Source organism: Onychostruthus taczanowskii, unplaced genomic scaffold (genome assembly GCF_017590055.1).
Source record: "Onychostruthus taczanowskii isolate IOZ18803 unplaced genomic scaffold, ASM1759005v1 scaffold61, whole genome shotgun sequence".
Classification (NCBI taxonomy): domain Eukaryota; kingdom Metazoa; phylum Chordata; class Aves; order Passeriformes; family Passeridae; genus Onychostruthus; species Onychostruthus taczanowskii.
In genome coordinates this window covers 1,669,682-1,691,831 of record NW_024503790.1, presented here as the reverse complement: position 1 = coordinate 1,691,831, position 22,150 = coordinate 1,669,682, and the positions used below count along the sequence as shown (strand labels likewise).

Sequence of the window (22,150 nt, the reverse complement as noted above, 5' to 3'; positions counted from 1 at the left end):
CTGTTCCAAGGCATCTCGGAGGTGGGAAAACCCAGGCTCTTGGGTTAATGCATCCCTTGGAATGGATGAAAGGACAGTGAATGATTGGTGTTTACACACACACACACATATACATATGTATTTTTTTTAATATATGTCACATTTATTTTAACACTTTGGTTGCAATGCCAGTGAATGATTGGTGTTTACACACACACACATATATATTTTTTTATATATGTCACATTTATTTTAATACTTTGGTTGCAATGGAAGTCATCTATGTAGCCATTTTGGTTATTTCCTTTAGAAATATACCAATATAAAAGTATAAAAATAACACTTTAGAAAATACATGAGGAAAAGAAAGAGGAAAAAAAGAAAGGATCAGAGTAGAGAGCGGAGAGGAAAGGTCCCACCACCCATGGATGCAGTGACAAGACTTGGTTACTGCAATTTCAGTGTCCATAGTCAAAGTGGTGGTCACAGTCTGGATCCATCAGGGGTGGAAGCTCCAAAAATACAAAGTCCAGTGGGTTAACAGGCTCAGGCTCAGTGGGAACAGCCAGGTACCTTCCCTGGGGTCAGGAGTCTTACACTGCCCAGGGTAACACTGGGGTCACGCCCAGTCCTCTGGTGGAAGGCCCAGACATGAGTCTGTGGTCCCTTCAGGGTCTCTGATGGTTTGTGCCCCTTCCAAGACCTGCCTCTGCCCCTCCCCGAGTGTGGCTGAGCCAGTTCTGCCCCAGCAGAAGGGGTGAAGCCCCCCAGCCCCTCCACGGGAGTGCTCCTGACCCCTCCCCGGGGGCTGCGAAGGCTCGGAGGGGCTCTGGAGCAGCCAGGGCACAGCCAGAGGGATGAGGATGCACAACTCCCCCAGGCAGTGCTCACACACACTGCGGGGTGCAGAGGAGCCCACAGGCACACCCGGGGCTCTGTGAGACAGAAAATCCCACGGAGAGGTTCTGTGCACCCCAAAGGGCTCCTGGAGGGCTGTGGGGAGCCCAAACAGGCACAGCCAGGGGTTGGGGGCACCCAAAGGCAGCACTGGGGCCTGGCCATGGCACAAAACAGACCAAGGGGTGGGGATACCTCCCAAAATGGACACCAGAGCTTGGAGTACCCTCTAAGGGACAGCCAGGCTGCAGAGGGGGCACACCGAGGGGTCCAGAGCTCCCTAACACACACAGGGAGCACAGAAAGGCCCGTGGGGACGCACAGCCATGCTCTGTTCCCACCTGATCTGCAGTTCTGACCCTGCTGCTTCTCTCTTGGCATCCTCAGACTCCCTCCACTCCCTGTTTTGCATGGCCTGATCCTCTCACTCTCACCCAAGCATCCTCAGAGACCATCTATTGCAAATGTATCTCCTTTCCTTCCCTGGGTGCTCATTTCCCTCCTCTCTTCTGCCCCTATTCCATTTCCCTTTGCCCTTCCATCTCCCTCTATCTCATTTCTGACCCCTCTGCCCATCACATCCTGCCCCCAGAGCTTCTGTTTGCTCCCATCTTCCTTCCTTACACATTCCCACCCTCTCCCCAGTGCTCAGATACCCTGTTCACCTCTGCACAGAGCAAAGGGAATGCTGAGAGCATGGAAAAAGGGCAATGACAGTGTGTGGGCATGGATTGTGGGCACAGGGTAAAAGGGAACTTCTGTAAGTTTTATTTATAAAATGCATAGATTTGGACTGGACAGGGGATTAGGGCTGAGGGAAGACACCCTTCACCCCACCCCTCTACCACAGTACTGACTTCATCTACAAATTCCAGCCTCCAGTGGCTCTGGGATCACACACACATTTACAGGTGGGCAAGTAAAAAAAGAAAAAAAAATCTGTGGAATCATTTAGTTGGAATATATCCCAGCAATCACGGGGTCAGTCCATTTGGCAATTCTCTCTGCAGGCTCTGCTGTGCCATGGCCCAGGAGCCCAGATGCTGCAGTTCAGGTCAGGCTTGCTCCCAGCTCAGCTCTGGGAGCCCAGGCTGTGGCTCTGGTCCTGCAGAGGTGAGGCAGAGGGGGCTGTGCTGTCCCCAGGAGAGGCCACGTTCAGGTACCCGATCTCTGAAGGCTGTGAGGGGGACAGGCACAAGGAAGGATCCTGGCTCTCAGCCTCTCCCTCAGGCTTGGTGCTCTGCAGGGCCTTCAGGGCACCCAGGGGCTCTGGGAGATCACGGGGTGGGAAGCTGGAAATAAATTTCCATTTTCTGTCATTCTGTGGGTCTGAGTGACCCTTACCCAACACCTCTGAGATGCACAGAACGATGCTGATGCTCTTCTCTTGGACCAAGGCTCCTCCTCCAGGCAAGGAAGGGACACCCTGAGCCAGCCCAGAACCTGCTTGGACCATCCTCCACCCCAACAGTGCCTAGGGCTGTGACCAAACCCCTGGAGCTGCAGGGTGCCTCTGCCTTCCCCTCATCTGCTTTGGCACGGATTGGAATGGAGGAACACATCCAGAGTGACGTGGGACACAGCTCTGGCCATACCAGCACTCCAAGTCTCTTGTATAAAGACTCCTCCAAAGCCCCTGAGCACCAAGATTCCTAAATCCCACAGTGTTCCCAAAAATATTCTGAAAACTGGACTTCTCCATCCCATCAGCTGACAGGTTTCAATGCCATTTTCATGCCATTTTAATACTGTTTTCCCTAAAATTTGACCAAAAACTAACAAAAAAGGCCTCTGGGAGGTGAAAGCACAGGGTGGAGCAGCCAAAATGCTCCAGTGGCTCCTCCCTGGCCCCCCCTCCCCCCCACGGTACCTGGCACGAGGAGGTGGCAGCCCCTTACTCTGTGGTTGGCGCTCAGAGCCAGGAACCATCTTCGAGTCCTGCAAGGAGGAACAGAGACTTTGAAAGGAGGAGGTACAGGTCACACCCTGAATTCCAACAATTCCTGGTCTTCCAAGTTCTCCCCCAGCTTCACTGAGAGTCCAACTGCAGCCCCTCAGAGGTGCTAAGCAGAGATCTGGTTGTCCTTTGGGTGTAAATTTATGCTAAAAAATCCAAACCAAGCCCCACCAAGGCCAGGTGAGCCCCAAGCAGCCCTTTCCCCCTCAGCAGCTCATTTCCAACCTACCTGGCTTCTCTCCAAATTAAAAGTCCTAATAAACTCCCAAATCCACCTGGTTGATTTGAAAACTCTCTGATTTCCTAGATTTTCTCCATTTCTCCTGCCAAAGTTCTTCATTACCATGGCCAGCTTTCACTCAGCTCAGGAATTATCACTCAGCTTGGCCTGAGGAGGGAACATTCCTCCTGGCAGGAGGAGCATTCCCAATCTCACACACAGGGCTGGTTCTCCTTTCCCAGAGCCAGCTTCACAACTGAGGCCTTTGAACAGCTCTCAGTGTGCCCAGTGAGGTTCCTGTCCCTGTGGAAGGGGATCCCACGGGCAGCAGCTCAGGGATGAGCAGGGGCTGAGTGCCTTCAGCTCCTCACAAAGCCTCTCCTCACCACATCTGTCACCACCTTCTACACGGGAGCCCTTTCCATCTCAAGGGATGGATGCAGCTCTTCCTCAGCCCCTCAGAATCAGGTTCTGTGATTCCTGCTGGTCCCAGCCCTGCGGGGCTCTCACCTCTGTGTTGGGAGTGGGGCTGCTCCTGGCAAGGCGCTGGGAGGAGCCCACAAGGCTGGAGAGCTGGAGCTTGTCCTGCAGCCGGGCACTCTCCTCCTCCAGGATCTTCCCTCTGCACAAGGCACAAAGCACAAGTTATTTTCCTTCCAGCCATGCTCCATTTTCAAGTGGGAATTTTCTTCTCCAACCTCAGAGCTGTTGTTCTGCACAGCCTCCAGCTCAGTGGCGAGGTCTTGGATGGATAATTACATCCCTAAGTGCAGCCATGAAAGCCACCGCACCAGCGGCTGGGGCACAGTCCAGACTTTCCTCTGGAATTCTTAAGAGAAAGAGGCACAAAACCAGGAAAAGGGAGAATGCCAGGGGATGGACATCAGCAGGGGCCTACCTGCTCTGCAGGGAGGGAATCCCAGACCGGAGGCTCCAAGGGGACTCCTCCTGGTCTGATATTTTTTGGAGGAGCCGTCGCCTCTCCTGGAGTAATTTCTCATTCTCAGCAGTGATCTGGGCAATCAGCACCTTCCCCTTAGGGTGGTGGAGAAGGAAAGAACAATCACCAGTTACTCTTGACTCTTCTCTGTCACCAGAATATTTTTATGAAAATCCTTTGCTAGGATTTTTCTCCTATTCTAGCTGAGAAGCCTCAGAAAAGAAATGTAAATAATAACTGTCTGATGGCTGTGGAATGTGGTCTGGAGATTGTTTACCAACAGGGGCATCTGTGATTGGTCCATCTGAGTTGTTTCTACTTAATGACCAGTCATGGTCCAGCTGTGTTGGACTCTCTGAGAGTCACGGGTTTTTATTATTCATTCCATTCCATTCCATTCCATTCCATTCCATTCCATTCCAGCTTTCTGATGGATCCTTTCTCTCTATTCTTTTTAGTATAGTTTAAGTATAGCATTTTTAATATAATATCACATCATAATATAATAAATCAGCCTTCTGAAACATGGAGTCAAGATTCTCATCTCTCCCTCATCCTGGGACCCTCAAACACAACCACACTTCTCTGCCCTCTGCAAACCTCAGGGCTTTCCCAAGGGACCACCATCAAGGCTGCCAGCTCCTAAAAGCTTGGAGTCACCACCCCTGCAATGCTCAAGAGCCATGTGGATGTGGCACTTGGGGACATGGTTTAGTGGGGGTGGGTGGATGGCTGCACGTGGTGAAGATCCTCACCTTAAAGGTCTTCTCCAGCCTCAATGACTCTGCAATGCAACACCCTGTTTGATGTAAAATACCCCAAAAAGAGGCTCTGGGGTCACTTCCCAGCAGGAATTGCTGAGGCAAAGGAACATGGAGCCCAGCCAGTGTCAGGCTGGGATTTGAGGATGTGGCTTCCCCCAAGGGCAATCCTGAGCCAGGAATTTCCTTTTGGCTTTTTGTTAGTACAGGTTGGTGCCCCTGGTCCCTTCCTGCAAGGAGGGACTTTGGACAAGGGCCTGGAGTGCCAGGACAAGGGGGATGGCTTCCCCCTGCCAGGGGCAGCATTAGATGGGATATTGGGAAGGAATTGTTCCCTGGGAGGGTGGGGAGGCCCTGGCTCAGGGTGCCCAGAGCAGCTGTGGCTTCCCCATCCCTGGCAGTGTCCAATGCCAGCTTGGACAGGGCTTGGAGCAGCCTGGGACAGTGGAAGGTGTCCCTGCCCATGGCAGGGAGTAGGATGAGAGGAGCTTTAATGTCCCTTCCAATTCACACCATCCCTGAATCCATGATCACTTTCACAGAATCACCAAATCACAGAATCTCTGGGTTGGAAGAGATCTTAAAATCATGGAGTCCAGCCCAGCCCCAACACCTCAACTAAACCATGGCACTGAGTGCCACATCCAGGATTTGTTAAACACCTCCAGGGATGGTGACTCCACCACCTCCCTGAGCAGGCCATTCCAGTACTTTATCACTCTTTCTGTAAAAAGCTTTTCCTAACATCCAACCTAAATTTCCCTTGGTACAGCTTGAGCCTGTGTCCTCTGGTTCTGTCAGTGCTGCCTGGAGAAAGAGCCCAACCCCAGCTGAGCACAGGCACCTTTCAGGCAGTTGTAGAGAGTGATAAGGTCACCTCTGAGTCTCCTTTTCTCCAGGCTGAGCACCCCCAGCTCCCTCATTGCTTCCTCACAGAGCTTGTGTTCCCAGCCCCTCTCCAGCCTTGTTGCTGCCTCTGGATGTGCCCAAGCATCTCAGTGTCCTTCCAAAACTGAGGGGCCACAAGTGGACACAGCACTCAAGGTGCCAAGTCCAGGGAAGAATGACTTCCCTGCTCCTGCTGGCCACACTGTTCCAGACACAGGCCAGGATACCATTGGCCTTCTTGGCCACCAGGGAATACTTTTGGGAGCAGCAATGCCCCTGCAGCCTCTCCTTGCAGCACAAGCCCTGGATGTGTCCTCTCACCTTTTCCACTTGCAGTTTCGACTCGCTGAGCTCATTCTCCAGCTGTTTGATCCTGCTGTCCCTCTGTTTCACCTCGTGGATGAAAGTCTCCTTGGCCCTGCGGATCTTGTCCTTGTGCCGGAGCTGCATCTCATTGTATTTCCTGGGAAAACAGGGACAACCATCAGGCTGGGAAAGGTACCTTTGCTCGGGGTCACCATCCAGGCAAGAATGTCCTGGGTTTATTCAGGCTCCTCAAAGTCCAAACTCAGAGCCTCAGCCATCCCCCAGCTTCTCCTCGTGCCCAGAATGAGCACATGGACTGTCTGGATGCTCTCACTGATCAGTTTGGGGGCGTTGGAAAATTTAAGTGTCAACCAAATGGAAGGTGATACAGGAAAAGGACACAAAGCATTTCCAAAAGTGACTCCCAGCTTTACAAATCCTTGTGCTCATCCCTCCCAGCTCTTTAAAACAAACAGGATTACAAGGGCACCAAAACTGGAAGTTCCAAGGCAAAGATAAGTTGGTTTTGTTGGTGGGGATGTGGATGGTTAAGGGAATGACTTTTGAATGGGAAGAAAATTTAGGAAAACCCTCTAAGATCACCAAGTCCCACCATTCCTCCAGCACGGCCGGGCTACCTACTAACCATGTCCCCAAGTGCCACATGCACACATTGGTTGGAAAATTAAGAATTCAAACCAGCAATGGACAGGTCAAGAGAAGCAAGAAGAGCCACTTCAGTGGGAGCTTCTTTGAGCTGGGACACTGGGGACAAATATTTTTCCCTCCTGACACTTCTATTTTTTGCTCTTCCCCTCTTGTCAGTTTGGGCAAAGTCCTTGTTTATTTTTATCCAGTTGGGATAGAAGGGAAAATGATACCAAACAGAAGAGAAATTTCTACCATATAAGGCATATTTGCCCATGTTTGCTCAAAATTCATAATAAAAAGCTACTCTGCTTCAAATTAACCAAAAGGGCTCTGGAGAGAAAGAAACAGCTCCAGGGACAGTCTTTGCTGACACCAGACCCAAACCAACACCCAGACCATCCTCCTGTGCTGCCTTCAGCCACCAAGCAGAGCAGGAAGGCTGGCAGAGCTGGGAGTGCTCACCTGGAGAAGAGAAGGCTCCAGGGAGATCTCAGAGCCCTTTCCAGGGCCTAAAGGGACTCCAGAAGAGCTGGGGAGGGACTTTGGACAAGGACCTGGAGTGCCAGGACAAAGAGAAATGGCTTCTCACTGCCAGAGGGCAGGGTCAGATGGGACACTGGAAGGAAATCCTTCCCTGTGAGGGTGGTCAGGCCCTGGCACAGGGTGCCCAGAACAGCTGTGGCTGCCCCTGGATCCTTGGAAGTGTCCCAGGCCAGGCTGGACAGGGCTTGGAGCTGCCTGGGACAGTGGAAGGTGTCCCTGCCCATGGCAGGGGGGGGAGCAGGATGGGCTGTAAGGTCCCTTCCACTCAAACCTGTCTGGAATTCCCTGGCAGCAGACATGGGGGGTGAGCTCACTGCACACAGGGCTAGTGGATTTAGTGTTAAAAGCCTCAATATTGGACAGGAAAGTCCACACCACAGCCAAATCCAATAGCAGACCCAGGCAGGTTTTTGGGCATTACCTGACATAGAGATCCTTCTGGTTCAGGAGTCGAACTCCTTCCTCATACAGGGCCTTGTTTTCCTCCTTCAGCAGTGCCAGCTGCTCTGAGAGCTTCTCATTCTCCTTCTGGCACTGCACATGCTGGAAAAGGGCAGCTTTTAACTTGTGTGTTTGTGGCCCCAGCTGGAGGGGCCCTCTGCCTCCCATCTGCCTGGTCTCCAAAGCTTCTCTCTCATCAATCCCAGCGGTTTCCACTACAGCCAATATCCAGCCAGACCACCCCCTTCTCCCCCTAACAAGCAGTGGGATTTTATTGCAGAGAGAGGCAATGAACCCTCCCAGACAATGGACTCTGACAAAATTTCCAAGCGAAAACTCCAAGTTCTGCAAGATAAATGGAAGGAAGAAACCACCAAGCCCTCCTGTGCCCTCAGAGCTGCATCCCAAGAAACCAAGTGGCAATGGGACACTGCTTTTCCTGCAGCTCCTGGTGAAACCAGTGAGATCTGCAGGGGCTCAGCCCCTGATCAGATGTTCCCGATTCCAGCAGCTCCCAGGAGCAGATTCCAGCTCCTGATGGTCCTGTTGCCCCTTGTATGATGAGGAACCCCCTCACTGTCACTCACCTCACCAGCATCCAGCTTCTTCTCATCCTCCAGGACATGCAGGCTCCTGGCCTGGAGCTCCACGTGCATCTTGGCCAGCGACGCCTCCGTCTCCCGGGAATGCCGGAGGTGCTGCCGCAGCTCCTCCACCTGCTGCTCCAGGAGCCTCCTGGAAACACCATGGGCTGACAGTGAGAGTTGGATGTGCCTCCTGCCCCCAAGGTGTCTGCCTGTCACCCCAAACACCCCCTTGCTCCTCTTGCCCCCTGACATGGAGGGGACAAAGGAATCAGCACGTCTCAGGTGTGCCGTGTCCCAGTGACACAGAAAGGGGGGATGATACCCTGGGATCATTCCCAGCTGCTCAGGGAAGGGGCTGTTGGCATCACTGCACTGACAGGAGAGGCCACAGCCCTTCCAAGGCAGATGAAGCTTCTAGTAGTCTTTTAAATCACAGGAAGGGGAACCCCTGGAGAACTCCAGGGATAAGGCAGGTCCAAAGGGAAGTCAGGAGGTCAAAGAAGTGGTTTGGGTCTCCCTGAACCCTCCCAGGGCAGACAGGAACTGCTGGAGGGCTGGCACAGCCCCTGCACAGCACAGAGACCTTTTCAGCTGCTCCTCATGAAGTTCCTGCTGCACTCGAGCTTCATTTTCCCGAGCTTCCTTCAGCTCCTCCTCCAGGAGCTTCTTATCAGAAACACGGGCCTCTGCCAGCAGCAGCTGGTGCTGGGAATCCTTCAGCTTTTGCTGGAGTTTTGAGACCTTCAATTAAAATGGATATAGATTAAATTTTCTGAATGTACCAGATCCCTCTGATTCCCCAGTGTCTGAGGCATGGGAAGGAAAGATTTCCTTGTTTTGACTCTAAGTCCATTAAAAGCAAAAGCTTTGGACTGGCTACCAGATTTTGGACCAAACACTATGTCATGAAATCCCAACAATCTTTTTTCAACCCAATCTGATCCTGCTCACATCAAAGAGAATCCAATGATTTCTGCAGGAGCATGGCAGAATCAGTGCCATGGAAAACACAAGGTTTTGGAATTTTCCAGCCAATAAACAGTAGGAAATCTTCTCAGCAAGAACAAGATTGTTCCTATGCCTGTCACCCCCACTATCAGTATTTCAGAGATACTGGGTTATCAGACATGGCTTCTACTGCCTTGATTATGCTCCCGCTAATTACAGGCTTTTTTCCTACAATATTAAGCCGAGGGATCACAAAAAGGAATTTGGGGAAGCAAACCTGCTTGCTTTCTGCACTAGAGTTGCACAGAACTGTCAAACATACCCCAGCTTACACTCACCTTCTTTTGTGCTTCTCCTGCTCTGGATTTCTCCTGGGCCAGCCTCTCCTGGAGGCTGCTCCGGAGCTTATCAGCCTGGGAGCACTTGGAGAGCTCCAGTTCCAGCTCCTTGACCTTCTGCTGGCTCCTGTCCCACTGTGCTGAGAGGGAGGAACACGTTTCTGTGGTGTCCGAGAGTTTGGCCCGGGCCTGCTTCAGCTCAGCTTTGACCTGAGATCCCAGAGAAGAAATCAGATTTATACTTCAGCATAAATCAGCTGGAATGGCTTGGCTAGGGAAGGGGAACGGGATTTCAGAAAGAGGAATCACAGAGGGAGTAAAGCATGTTTTATTTGGATGCAGTGAAATTTGTCACAGAATCCCAGAGCACTTTTGGTAGGAAGAGGCCTTAAGGATCACTTGGTTCCAACCCCCCATCATGGGCAGGGACACCTTCCACTATCCCACGTTGCTCCAAGCCCCATCAAACCTGGCCAGGAACATTTCTGGGGATGAGGCAGCCACAGCTGCTCTGGGCACCCTGTGCCAGAGCCTCACCAGCCTCACAGGGAAGGATTTCCTCCCAACAGGCTGTGTGACACTGCCCTCTGGCAGAGGGAGCCATTCCCTGTGTCCTGTCCCTCCATCCCTTGTTCCGAGTCCCTCTCCAGCTCTCCTGGAGCCCCTTCAGGTCCTGCAAGGGGCTCTTAGCTCTCAGTAGAGCCTTCCCTTCTCCAGGTGAGCACCCCCAGCTCTGCCAGCCTGGGGGAGATGGGCTCCAGCCCTCATGGCCATAATCCCCATGGAGCTGAGGCAGAGCACACTGAGGAGCCTGGCTCTGTCCCTACCTTGGTGCATTCCTGCTGGAGCAGCAGATTTTGCCTCTGCAGGTCGGCGTTCTTCTCCCTCTCATACCTGAGCTCCCTCTCGGCGGAGCTGCACAGGTTCTGCACCCGCCGCAGGTCCTGGCGCAGCTGCTGCAGCTTCTCCTCCTGCTGCTGGAACCTCTCCTCTGACAGACCCTGCACAACGGCAGAAGTGACACAGAAATTAACACTAAGGCAGGACAAAGGTGATTAAGGAAGGCAGAAGGCAGTAGGATTTAAGGGCATTTGGGCAGGAAGATGCATAAAGCCTGGCATTTCTCTGTCCCGACACCATGTCCTGGTCCCTTCTCTGTCCCTGCAGAGCTTTAAGAGCCTTGTGGATGTGGCACTTGGGGACATGGTTTGTTGTGAGCATGCATTGCTGGGTTAACAGGTGAACCTGATGATCTCAGAGGCCTTTTCCTAGCTCAGTGATTCAGTGATTCTCTCCATCACCTTAGAGAAGCCAGTACAGCTCCTGAGGCTGAGGAGGAACAGGTGATAACCTGGATGAGGGAACAAACCCCTGTTGAAACAAGTCTGTCCAATCAAAGCAAAGCCACTAGGTCACTTTGCATTCTTGTACCAGAGTCTCACTCAGGCATCCAAGCAGGAGTGACACAGCCAGCTCCCAGAGGATCAGGAACAGGAGAAAGGTGAGTCCTGGCAGCAGGACAGGAACACAACAGGACAAAGCCTGGACACTGGGAGGTGTCACTGACAGTCTGCAATGGCTCTTGGGAGGTAACTGATCTCCTTAGCTCACTCACCTTCCTAGCACACACACCAAAGCCTGGGCAGCACCAAAGCCTTTCTTTCCAGCATCACTTTCAGCCATCTCATGATCTGCATTCCCACTTTGCATCTTCCCCTTCTGCTCTTGGAACCAGATGGAATTCACTGAAGACCAAATCTGCCTTCTCAGATAATCCCCAGGTAACTTTCCCAAACTGGGAAAAGTCTTGATCCAGCACTGTGGGATCTGGCAGTGTCAGCTGTCCTGGGGGTCCACTGGCTCCATTGGTTTTGTGGGGTTTTCCCCACCTGCTTCTATCAGGATCCCTTCCCACTGCACTCCCTGTGTCCTGCTCTGCTCCACCTGGATGATTTGCTGCTTCTTGGATACAACTGGACTCTGATCCTCTACTTTTCATTCCCACCCTGGCCATACAGACCACCCTGTCCTCTTTTCTCTCCCAAATCTTTGCACAGAAGCTGAGCTCCTCCTCAGTCTCTCCATCCCAAGTTCTTCCATCACTTCCTCCCTGTTTGGCAGGGACACCTGCACCTCCCTTTCTCTTTCAGATCACAAATGAGAAAGGTGAACAAATTCCATTTAAATAACTTATTTCTGCCATGTGAAATCAGTTCAGTTTATCCAAATCCCCACCACATCCAAAAGCACGACACAAGGAAATGAACACATCCCTAATTTCCAACCATCACTCACACCACAGGGCTGACTTCCAGCCCACTTCAATTACGTTTTGCCACTCAATCAATGACAAAAAAGCAGGATGCAGATGGCAAAGCTGCCCATACCTGTTTAAGGCTCCCCTTTAAAATGCCTGCTGAGTTCTGCCATGGCAGAAACCTGTTCTCCCTCTGCTCCAAGCCTGGGGTCATCCTCCTCGTGTCCCCACTGGGGCCCTGCTCCCAGGCACTCCGGATGTCACATCTGAGCTGGGCAATTTCTTCAAGCAACAGCCGTTTCTCTTCACTGCTCTCTTTGAGCTGCTTTTCCAGCTCCTCCTTCTTCTTGTTGCTCTCTAGTAATTCAGAGCTTGAAGAAGAAATAGTAAAGGAGAGAGATAACTACACAGTTCCAGGGAAAACACCCTCAAAGGGGAAAAACTTGGGAGATGATAGTCCAGTGAAACACTCAAGTGCTTTGGGAGGCTCCAAAGGGGATTCAACCCTGCGTGCAGCAGTTCTGGGCAAGGGTCAGTCTCCCTGGGACACTTCCCACAAAACCACGTGTGTCCAAAGGCTCAGCTCTCCCAGGAAGAGGTTACAGGCTGGCTAAAGAATTCTCACAAAGGCACAGGAGCTGCTCTGGACTCAAAGTCACAGTGAAGCACCGGAATAGGGGCTTAGGTGTCCCAGTCCAGCTGCCTGACTGACCTTCATCCAAACTCCCTCTCCATTTTCTCCATCCAAGATCAAAGCTGTGGCTCCTCCACCCTTGGAAGTGTCCAAGGCCAGGTTGGATGGGGCTTGGAGCAACCTGTGATAGTGGAAGCTGCCCATGGCAGGGGGTAGAATGGATGAGCTTGAAGATCCCTTCCTCCCCAGAACAGTCTGGAATTCTGCGATTCTATGTCCTGGATGTCCAGGCACTGGCACAGGTGTCCAGGCTGCAATCACCATCCCTGGAAGTGTTCAAAACACCTGGGGATGTGGCACTTGGGGACATGTGTTAAGAGTGAACGTGGCAGTGTTGGGAAACAGTTGACTCAATGATCTTGAAGGGCTTTTCCAGCCTGAATGACTCCATGGTTCCTTAGCAGCTCCCTACTGCCTTCTCCTGGATGTACTTTATCCCAGTACCAGTAACACAGGTCACTGTAACCATACTGGATTTAATCCAAGCTTTTAGTTACTAAGGACAGGTGAGCACCTGAGCCCAGATGCTCCAAATTTGTCTTGCTCTATCCAAAAGGGCAACACCTGCTGACCCCTCCCCTCCAAAGACACCCAAATTCCACGGACTACCCATATCTCCAGTGGGACTAGGACTACCAGCTGCTGCCAGCAGTGAGCCCTGGGGAGCCCAAACCCACAACAGGAGATTTTTGAGACCCCCTTAGTCCAACTTCAAGGGAAGAATCCTCCTCCCCAAGGACAGTTCCCATTTAGGCTGCTCAGAATCTGGAAGAGCTGCAGAAAAAATCTTTAATCCTGGCTGATCCTGACTAAGGAAAATCTCCAAAATCAGAGACGCTGACCCAAGGACAACATGAAGATGCCAGGCCCATTTTTGTCAGAAGCAGCCCCGTGGAGAGTTGGAAAAGGCTCAGAACTTAATTCAGCAAAGACAAGGAGCAGAAAATACCACAGGCTTTGTTAAGGTTTACCAGAGCCGTTCTTGTTCTTCCCTCAGGTTTTTGATCTGTTCTTCCAAAAACACTACTTTAGCCATCTGGTCCTCATAGGTCTTTGCATCTGCACAGGGATCTTCCTGTTTCTGCTCCACTTTGGGACTCTGTTCTCTGTCTTGCAGGACTTCAGAAGCCTGTAAGGTCAGAAAACACCATGACTTGGATTTCCTTTGCTCTGATGGAAATCTTTGGAGCCATACAGGGCAATCTGGGGTCTCCAGCAAGACATGGCTTGTGAAAATCATTGCAGTTCTTCCCCCTCAAAGACACATGTGAGTCCTTTGTCCTGCATGGAAAGTAGCTGTGTCTCAACTACCACCAAGCCATGGTTCTTTATTTGATTTCATCCTACTGTGGCACAACTGCAGCTCCCAGGGATTTACAGCATATGCCAAAGCCCTTTTCAAAAGCAGCAGCTCTTGGCAAACCAGGAGGGGCACAAAGTGTGGGTTCAGGTGGCTCTCACTCACAGAGGTGCTCCAACTCTACCCCAAACACCTCCCTAGGGATGGCTTCTCCACTCCCAAAGTCACCTCAGCCTGTAACACCAGGTAACAGCACACCCTGAACATGAGACTTGAGGAGAAGATGCCAAGAAAATAAAAGGGGCAGGAAAGGAGGAATGCATCAGGACAGAGGAACTCGCACCTGAATCACAACTGGAGTCTGCCCAGTGTCAGACCTGCTGCTCACCTGTGAGGGACCCAAATCCTTCAGACACAAACACCATTGTCCTCACTAAACACCAACTTCGATTGCTAAAGCTTTTTAACCAACAGCTCTTCCTGAGCTTTCAGTCCCAGGTATTTCCTGGTATTTCAACTCCAAGGCATCTTATCTACACCAGGACAAATTTGCTCATATTTGAGCAACACACCTCAGCAGCTTCTGCCTGCATCAGGTACCACAAGAGCTGGGAATTCTTTCCATGTCTCACCTCTGGATCTAGCAAAGCACTGTCTTTGTGCAGCTTCTCAAGGGATACATCCCCAAGATCCCTGCTGGCTGATGTTCTCTGGAGACTCGAGAAGGTGTTTATGGGGCTTGTGAGATCTGAGTGGGAGTCAGGCAAACCCTGGAGAGGTAACAACAGAGTCAGTGGATGGAACACACCCCAAAGGACAAGCTCAGGAAAAGATTTCTCCTCTTAATTGTCCAAAAATCTCTTAAAAACAAGGAGAGATTTCCAGGTGACAGAACCCAATGATTTCATGCAAATCTTGTTTCCAACACTGTTGGGAAATGATTCATTGCAGAACAGCTACTCCATCCAAAGGGAATGAGCCCATGTGGGAAGCCAGGAATTCACCAAATACATGCAAAGGTTTCTGTGCTAAAGACTGTTCCAGTCTAACACAAGGCTCAGGATTCCATCTCCCCCTGATCCCTTTGATGAGAAAACAATCCCTCCTTCAGGGAGACCACTGGCCAGTGGGTGGCTGAATTCCAGCCAGGCCTTCAGGGATGGATGATTTGGATTCAAAGATCCCTGGATCACGAGTAGGCTGAACTACTGGGAGGCAAGGGTTCAAAAAGGACTCTTCCCATTTTGCCCACCATTCCCCAGATCAATTCCTTTCCAGGTGTGTATGGATAGACTGACCCAGCCTCTTCCTCCCAGCCAGGCTGTTTTCATCCCAAGCTTTGATCCTGAGTTTCAGTGTGGATTTGTTGCAGCCCTGGCCTCTAGATGCCACTGTTCCTCCAGCAGCGCCTGAGTCTGTGGAGTTCTGCCAACAGCTCAGGACTTCGATGGATTTTCACTTGGATTCAAGGAAGTGACAGGACTCAAAAACTGATCTAAGGCCCCTCAGAGTGATAAAAAATGGGATTTGTCATGGCTGTGCCCCCCCCATTGCCAGGTCCCTTTGTCCACAGATCTGTCCATCTATTAAATTTTTACCCTAATTTTCAGTGCTTGTCCTGGCAGCCCTTGGTCAATTTTGCTGGCACCACTGTCTCTCCTCTGTGGCCCAGCTGGAATACAAGAGTTCCAGCAACATTCCCAGCAGGGAAATCCCCAGGAGCTGATTTAGCATCTAAATTGGTTCAAGCCAAGTGTGCCAAGGCCCTTGGGGAAATCCCCATCTTTGGAAGTGTTCCAGCCAGGTTGGATGAGGGTCTGAGCAACCTGATCTAGTGGAAGGTGACCCTGACTAGAGCAGGGGTTTGGAACTAAATGATCTTTAATGTCCCTTCCAACCCAAACAATTCTATGATTCTATGATATTTTTACCTGAATATATATAAATACATAGACTTTGAAAAAAAATTTAACAGTGTTTTCTGGTATCTCTTACTAGATCCTTACTCGAAGGAAGAGTTGCTAGTACTTTGCTTTTTTTTTTGGGACATTTTAATAATTTATTGTGCTGGGATCCCAGCAGGATGTTCATTTTGCTCTGGGGTGTTCGAGTCCTGAAATTAGTGCCCGAGTCTGAAAACTCCCACTCTGCCCTCTGGAGAACCAGGGTTTGGCTACCAAGTTGGAATTACTTGAGGATTTGTAGTTGGATTCAATCCAATTCAATCCAATCAAAGCTGGAATTGGTATTAGATTCACTGAAAGGAAAGTAAGTTCTGGAGTTAGAGATGATGCCATGAGAGCAGCTGGATTGAAAACCCTCCACCAAAGGTTTGAAAGTGGCTGGGCTGGAGAAATGCATCAAGAGATGCCAGGCAATGAGTTTGGGGAGCAGCTGGGGATGTTTCATGGAGCAGGGAGTCCCACACGGGGGCTGGACATACCTGGCTGCCCAGAACCACCTTCTCAGCCTTCAAATCTTCCCGCAGCAGCTCCAGCTCAGATGCCAGTTGCTTCCTCCGTTCTCTCCTCTCTCCCAGCTGACTTCCCAACTTGTCTATCGTTTCCTGACAGCTTTCCAACATCTGGAACAAGAAAAGTTCAGAGTCACCCCCACAATACTGTTTTTTCTACTCACAGAGAAGCAGATTGCAGGATATGTGTCTTCTAGGAAACAAGGAGAGGAGAAAAATGGTTCTCAAATGTTTCCAGTGGAACTCCTACACCTCTTATCCAGGGCTCACAGAGCCTCCACTGACCCAAAACACTTTGGGAAGCTCCTCTCCCATCTCTGTCTGGCTGACACACCAGGCAGATGCAATTGTTGGGCTGGCAAGGAAAAAATGGACAGGAAAGTTAACCCGGAACCTGATGGGAATCAGCTTTAAATGTACCTACAGATCCCCTGGTTTCACTAAACCCTAAACAAGAATTGAGCACCTTCACACAGGTAAAAACTTCACACTCATGGGGAGACAACAAACTCCTCAGCTGCCAGAGCTGAAGGCAAGACAGCTTCCTAAGGGGAGAGTTTTCATGGAGATCATGTGGGCTGCTTTCCTCCAATGATCCATCCATCTGCATGAGCTAAGGAGCTACAAATCCTCAGGAGAGGGTGATAAACAGCATCCCCAGGAAAGGGACACTTCAGATGCTCATTTAAGATGTTAATTTAAAACATTTCTAAACAGAACAGTTCATTTCCCAAGGAAAAGCTCTCACCTCCTGCATCTCCTGAGCTCCAGATGTCACCTGCTCGTTCCCACTCATCTCACTTTTGTTCTTCTGCACCTCAAACAACTCTGTTTCCAAACTGGTGATCTGAACATGGACAAATCCCAAGTTAAAACCAAACCAGGACTCACAACTAAATGCACAACTACTCATAGAGTGCTCCTTGTGCTGCTGTTTTGGGATAAGGCCCATGTTGGAAGCAAGGAGCAGGAGGGGATGGCATGGCCAGCTCCAACTCATCCCTCATCCTGCTGCTTCCAAGGAGGAAGGAGCCATCTGGTCTCAAACCAGAAAAAGATGGAATTCTGCTCCACAAAAGAGTGGAACAACCCAGGCACATGGTGAAAACTCACAGCTTCCACACATTGTGGTGCTCCCCTGGCACAGAGGACCCCAAGACACCCCAGTTCAGGTGCTGGGTCATCCTTGTTCCCTGTGCTCAGAGTGCTGATCTTATCCAAGCAGATGTCCAGCCTGGTCCATCAGGACTCATCCTGGTCCCTTCACTGCTCATAGGAAGTTTTCAGTCACTCCTGAAGGGCTCCAAGGACTTGGGATTTGGACAGCAAAGCACTGATCTCCGTAACCAAGGACTTTTGTTCCTCCTGGCACCTCTGGGCAGGTGGGAGTTTGGACAAGGTCTCACTCTGTGTTTGGAGCACCCCCAAGGGCATCGGCTCTTGTGGGGAAAGTTATTGGTCCTGAAGTTATAAAGGGCCCAAAGGAGCTCTGAGCAGCCCAGATAAGGATCATTCCAGGGGAGCAGCTCAGCTTCTCTTCCCCATTACGGATCCCACAGACCCCTTTCCAAAATCCATGTCTTGGCACTGGCAGCCCCCCTGCTCCGCTGCCAGCTTCCCTTTCCTTAGGCTTGAAATCCAGTTTGGGCTTATTTCTAAAATCCCTGGCTGGACTGTCCAACTGCCTGAGCTTGGCCCTCCTGAAATGAGCTGGGACACTAGAGGGAGATGAAATCCAGCTCCACAGAATCCCAGACTGGTTCTGGAGGTCCCAGAATCCCAGAATGGATTGGGTTGGAAGGACCTTCAAGCACATCCTGTTCCACCCCTGCCAAGGCAGGGACACCCTCCTCTAGCCCAGGCTGCTCCAAGCCCTGTTCAGCCTGGCCCTGGACACTTCCAGGGGTGGGGCAGCCACAGCTGCTCTGGACAACCTGTCCAGGGCCTCACCACCCTCACAGACAAGAAATTCTTCCTCATATGTAATCCCAAAGTCAAAGAAGTACCAAGTCCCTGCCAATCCCAGTCCATTTCCAAAGCAGCACCTCAAAGCCCCTGAGCTTTGCTCTCCCTGATGAGTTCCTGGCACCAGCTGGGTCTGATGGAGCTCCCAGAAGGGAATGGTCTCTAACACACAGGAAAGCTGCTGCAACTTGGCTTTTTAAATCAAAGATATGAGCTCACCAATGTGTGAAAAGGTATTAAAAGTGGGGTGAAACACCCAGACCTCTCACAGAAGAGCTGAAGGACAACAAACCCCTCTCCTTCTGCATGATTGGATGATAATTTGGGGTTCAGCAAGACTTTGGGGCTCCAAAAGCGATCTCAAATGCAAAACACACCTCCCCTCCTCACCCCCAGCCAGCCTTTGGTCAGAAGTTGATATCCAGCAATGCATTTATTTAGTCTCCATCCAAGCCATTAACTTTTAAGCACTTAATTTGTGCTCCCAAATCCCATGCCAGCAGCAGAACAATCCTCACTCTGTATCCCACTGTCCTGATCCTGAGTCACAGTCTGACCAGCCAAGGCTTCTGCAATGGTGCCAGGACCAGCAAAAACCCTCCCAAGTCCTTCCCAGCCAGGGCAGCACTGCCTTGTCCAGGCTCCAGCCCCCTGCCTCCTCATCTCCAGGGCTCCTAGAGCCCCGTGGGAATGCAGGACACAGCAACCTCCAGCTAAGCAGATGGATCTACCCACAGATTAAAACCCACCTCCTCATCCACCCCACCTCTGCTCCGTGGCCCTGCACCCCCCAAAATGGTTCTCTACAGCTGCAGCAGCTGCCAAGCCTCTGCAGACAAAATGCCTCACATCTCCTTGGCTCCCAAGCATGGCATTCCCAGGGATCTGTGTGACAGCCCACAGAGCAAAGCAGGGATTTGTCCAAACTGAAAAGACATTGTTGGATTTGTGGAGGGTTGTGTTCACTCTGGTCCAAGGGGGAAGAGTTTTGTGTGAGCTGAACAAGCCCCAGGTTAAACCAACAACAAGGCCCAGGTTAAACCAACCCAGACAGACCCTTTTCCATCCCATCCCATAAGGGGGAAGAGTTTTGTGCGAGCTGAACAAGCCCCAGGTTAAACCAAAGCACTGCCATGGGGGACAGACAGACAGACCCTTTTCCATCCCCAGAGCTGGCCCGTGGCTCCCCCAAGACAGGAGACAGACATGGTGCCACTGGCACCCTCATTAAGGTATTTGAACTTGCCTTTGGCCAGTTTTTAGGGGCTTTTCCAGAGGCTGCTGACTGGGAATTCTGCATCTCTTTCTCTAACAACCCAGCGTGGAGCTGTGTATCCATGTGGGATACCTGGCACCATCTCCAACACCACGTTTGAACCCAACACCAGGTGTTAGGACACATCATTCCTCACTGAAAACTGAGGTGTGGAGCAGGGGCTAAAACCTCACCTCAGAAATCCCCTAGGGACACTGCACTGGTGCAGCTTTTCCAGTCAGGAAAGATAGATCCATCCAGGCCTACTGCAGAGAGAATTTCCAGCACAGACAGAGGGCAAGAGCCCCAGAAAGGGAGAGCTCCTGGCCAGGCAGCAGAGCCTCAGTCCATGGGAAGGACTCCTCAGCCAGCCTTTGTGGGGACAATCCCACCTACCTACCTGGCCAGACCACAGTCTGTTTTCCTCTCTTCTCTCTGGCTGTAAATTCTCCAGCTGCTCCCTCTGTAAGGGATCAGGTGCCCTGGCAGTGATGCTCCACACAGAATTTTCCCTGGAGGAGCAGTGCCAACCCAGCCTGTAGTGCCAGTGCTCCTCACATTTGAGCAGGAATAAATCCAGGTAAGCCTGGGATGAGGGCACCCAAAATCAGTAGGACCCAGGTTAGGAAGATGCTGCTGAGGTCACATCTTGATCAAGATTGAGCAGAGCTTCTCAAGATGGATCTCAGAGCTCTTCCAAGAGAGATGACCAGCCCCACTCACAGCAGCTGCTGCACCACAAGAGAGGAATAATTCCCTGTCCCCCAATTTGTGTGTTCAGAAGGATGCTCCCAGGCACTGCAGATCCTAGGCCTTCACACTCAGCACTGTGTGACACATCTCCAAGATCCTGTCCCTGGGGAAAAGCCAAAGTGCAATCTTCTGCCACCAGGACACTTAACTGGTGATATTTCCTGGGATCAAGGAGCATCAGTGCTCCTTGATCCCAGGAAGTGCTCCTTGATCCCCAGAGAGTAGGGTCAGATGGGATATTGGGAAGGAATTGTTCCCTGTGAGGGTGGGCAGGCCCTGGCACAGGGTGCCCACAGCAGCTGTGGCTGTCCCTGGATCCCTGGCAGTGTCCAATGCCAGCTTGGACAGGGCTTGGAGCAGCCTGGGACAGTGGGAGGTGTCCCTGCCCTTGGCAGGGGGTGGGACTCCATGGATGAAGGTCCCTTCCCAATCAAACCAGGCTGGGATTCTGTGAGGGGGAACAGCAGATGGAAAATACAATGCTGCCATAACAGGAACCTGCACTTCCAACCAAGAGTCATTTACTCCCTGCTGGTACTTTTCCCTTCCCCCTCTCTCCCAAACTAGCAGATTTTTCTGGCTGTTTTTCTTATCAAACCAAACACAGCAGCGTGCAGGGCCAGGTCAAACATCATTCTGTTTTTCCAATCAGAGAGAAAAGTAGAAGGAATGAAAGACACTCAAACCTTGTCCCTCCTATTCCTTACTCACTTTCTGGTGCAGCCCCTCCACCTTGCTCTCCAGCTGCTGCTTCTCTTGCTTGGTTTGGATCTGTGTCTCTCCCAGGATTGATTCCAGCTCCTCGTTGCGCTCAACCAACCCCTCACGTTCCTGCTCCAGTTTCTGCAGCTTGTGAAGGAGCTGGGAATTCCTGCCCTCGATGCTCTCCATGGCTTCCCGGCACCTGCACACCAAAACCCAGCATCACCAAGGCTGGAACTGCATCCCAAGGTTTTCCTCACACTGTCCTGCTGATTTCCAGTCTCAAATCCAGCATGGTCTGTGCCTGTCCTTGTTTAGATAGGAATTAGGGGGGATGGGATTTACACAAGGGATGATGAAGGTCTGGGCAGGAGACAGGTCAGACACGAGGCTGCCAACAGCAGAGAGAGGTTTGGATCTGTGTCTCTCCCAGGATTGATTCCAGCTCCTCATTGCGCTCAACCAACCCCTCACGTTCCTGCTCCAGTTTCTGCAGCTTGTGAAGGAGCTGGGAATTCCTGCCCTCGATGCTCTCCATGGCTTCCCGGCACCTGCACACCAAAACCCAGCATCACCAAGGCTGGAACTGCATCCCAAGGTTTTCCTCACACTGTCCTGCTGATTTCCAGTCTCAAATCCAGCATGGTCTGTGCCTGTCCTTGTTTAGATAGGAATTAGGGGGGATGGGATCTACACAAGGGATGATGAAGGTCTGGCCAGGAGACAGGTCAGGCACGAGGCAACAGCAAACTCAGCTGCTTGAGGTGGAGAACAGGCTTGGGAATCTGAAGGGAAAAAGGTCAGAGGGCTTTTTGAAAAGGATCAGCTCCCCTTTCCTCCCTGAACCTGCCAGATGAGGTGCAACACCTCCTGAGCAGGTACTGGGAGAACAAAGCTTTGAATTCCTTAGAAATCCCTGTTTACATATTTATGGTTGAAAGGCAGGTGTTTTGGTACACTCCTGGAGAGCAACCAAATCCAAAGATAACTTCCCAGCATTAAAACAGGTTTCAAAAGAAGGTTTTAAAACAAAATTATTTTTAAACAACAGTTTTTTTGTCTGTGGAGAGCCCCAAAAGCCCAACTCTCTTCTTTTAGGAAAACAACAAACTGGAGGAAGTATCAGCATTTAACTGGAAGAAGGGATTCCTCAGCACTGCATCTCCTCCAAATTTTCCCATTTGGGAGCAGAAGAACAAAGTCGTAAAGAGTATTTAAAACAATTCAATAATCAAATAATCCTGCAAGAGAGAACACCAGAGACACAGCACCAGGAACCAGTGGAAGTACAAGGG

General features: G+C 51.1%; 1 protein-coding gene across 1 annotated transcript in view; it reads right to left on the bottom strand.

Moving 5' to 3' along the window:
• Positions 1–370: 370 nt before the first annotated feature.
• Positions 371–22,150, bottom strand: part of CCDC30 (coiled-coil domain containing 30) — a 38,907-nt gene continuing 17,127 nt past the window's right edge. Inside the window, exons 9-24 of the mRNA XM_041419543.1 lie at positions 20,865–21,057; positions 16,929–17,027; positions 16,151–16,291; positions 14,340–14,477; positions 13,379–13,536; positions 11,844–12,084; positions 10,284–10,457; positions 9,457–9,666; positions 8,754–8,911; positions 8,171–8,318; positions 7,564–7,685; positions 5,964–6,105; positions 3,952–4,088; positions 3,564–3,675; positions 2,747–2,814; positions 371–2,168 (exon numbers count right to left, since the gene is read on the bottom strand). Of these exons, the coding sequence (XP_041275477.1) occupies positions 1,949–2,168; positions 2,747–2,814; positions 3,564–3,675; positions 3,952–4,088; positions 5,964–6,105; positions 7,564–7,685; positions 8,171–8,318; positions 8,754–8,911; positions 9,457–9,666; positions 10,284–10,457; positions 11,844–12,084; positions 13,379–13,536; positions 14,340–14,477; positions 16,151–16,291; positions 16,929–17,027; positions 20,865–21,057 (2,461 nt within the window). The 3' untranslated portion in view covers positions 371–1,948. The remainder of the gene's footprint in view (positions 2,169–2,746; positions 2,815–3,563; positions 3,676–3,951; positions 4,089–5,963; positions 6,106–7,563; positions 7,686–8,170; positions 8,319–8,753; positions 8,912–9,456; positions 9,667–10,283; positions 10,458–11,843; positions 12,085–13,378; positions 13,537–14,339; positions 14,478–16,150; positions 16,292–16,928; positions 17,028–20,864; positions 21,058–22,150) is intronic.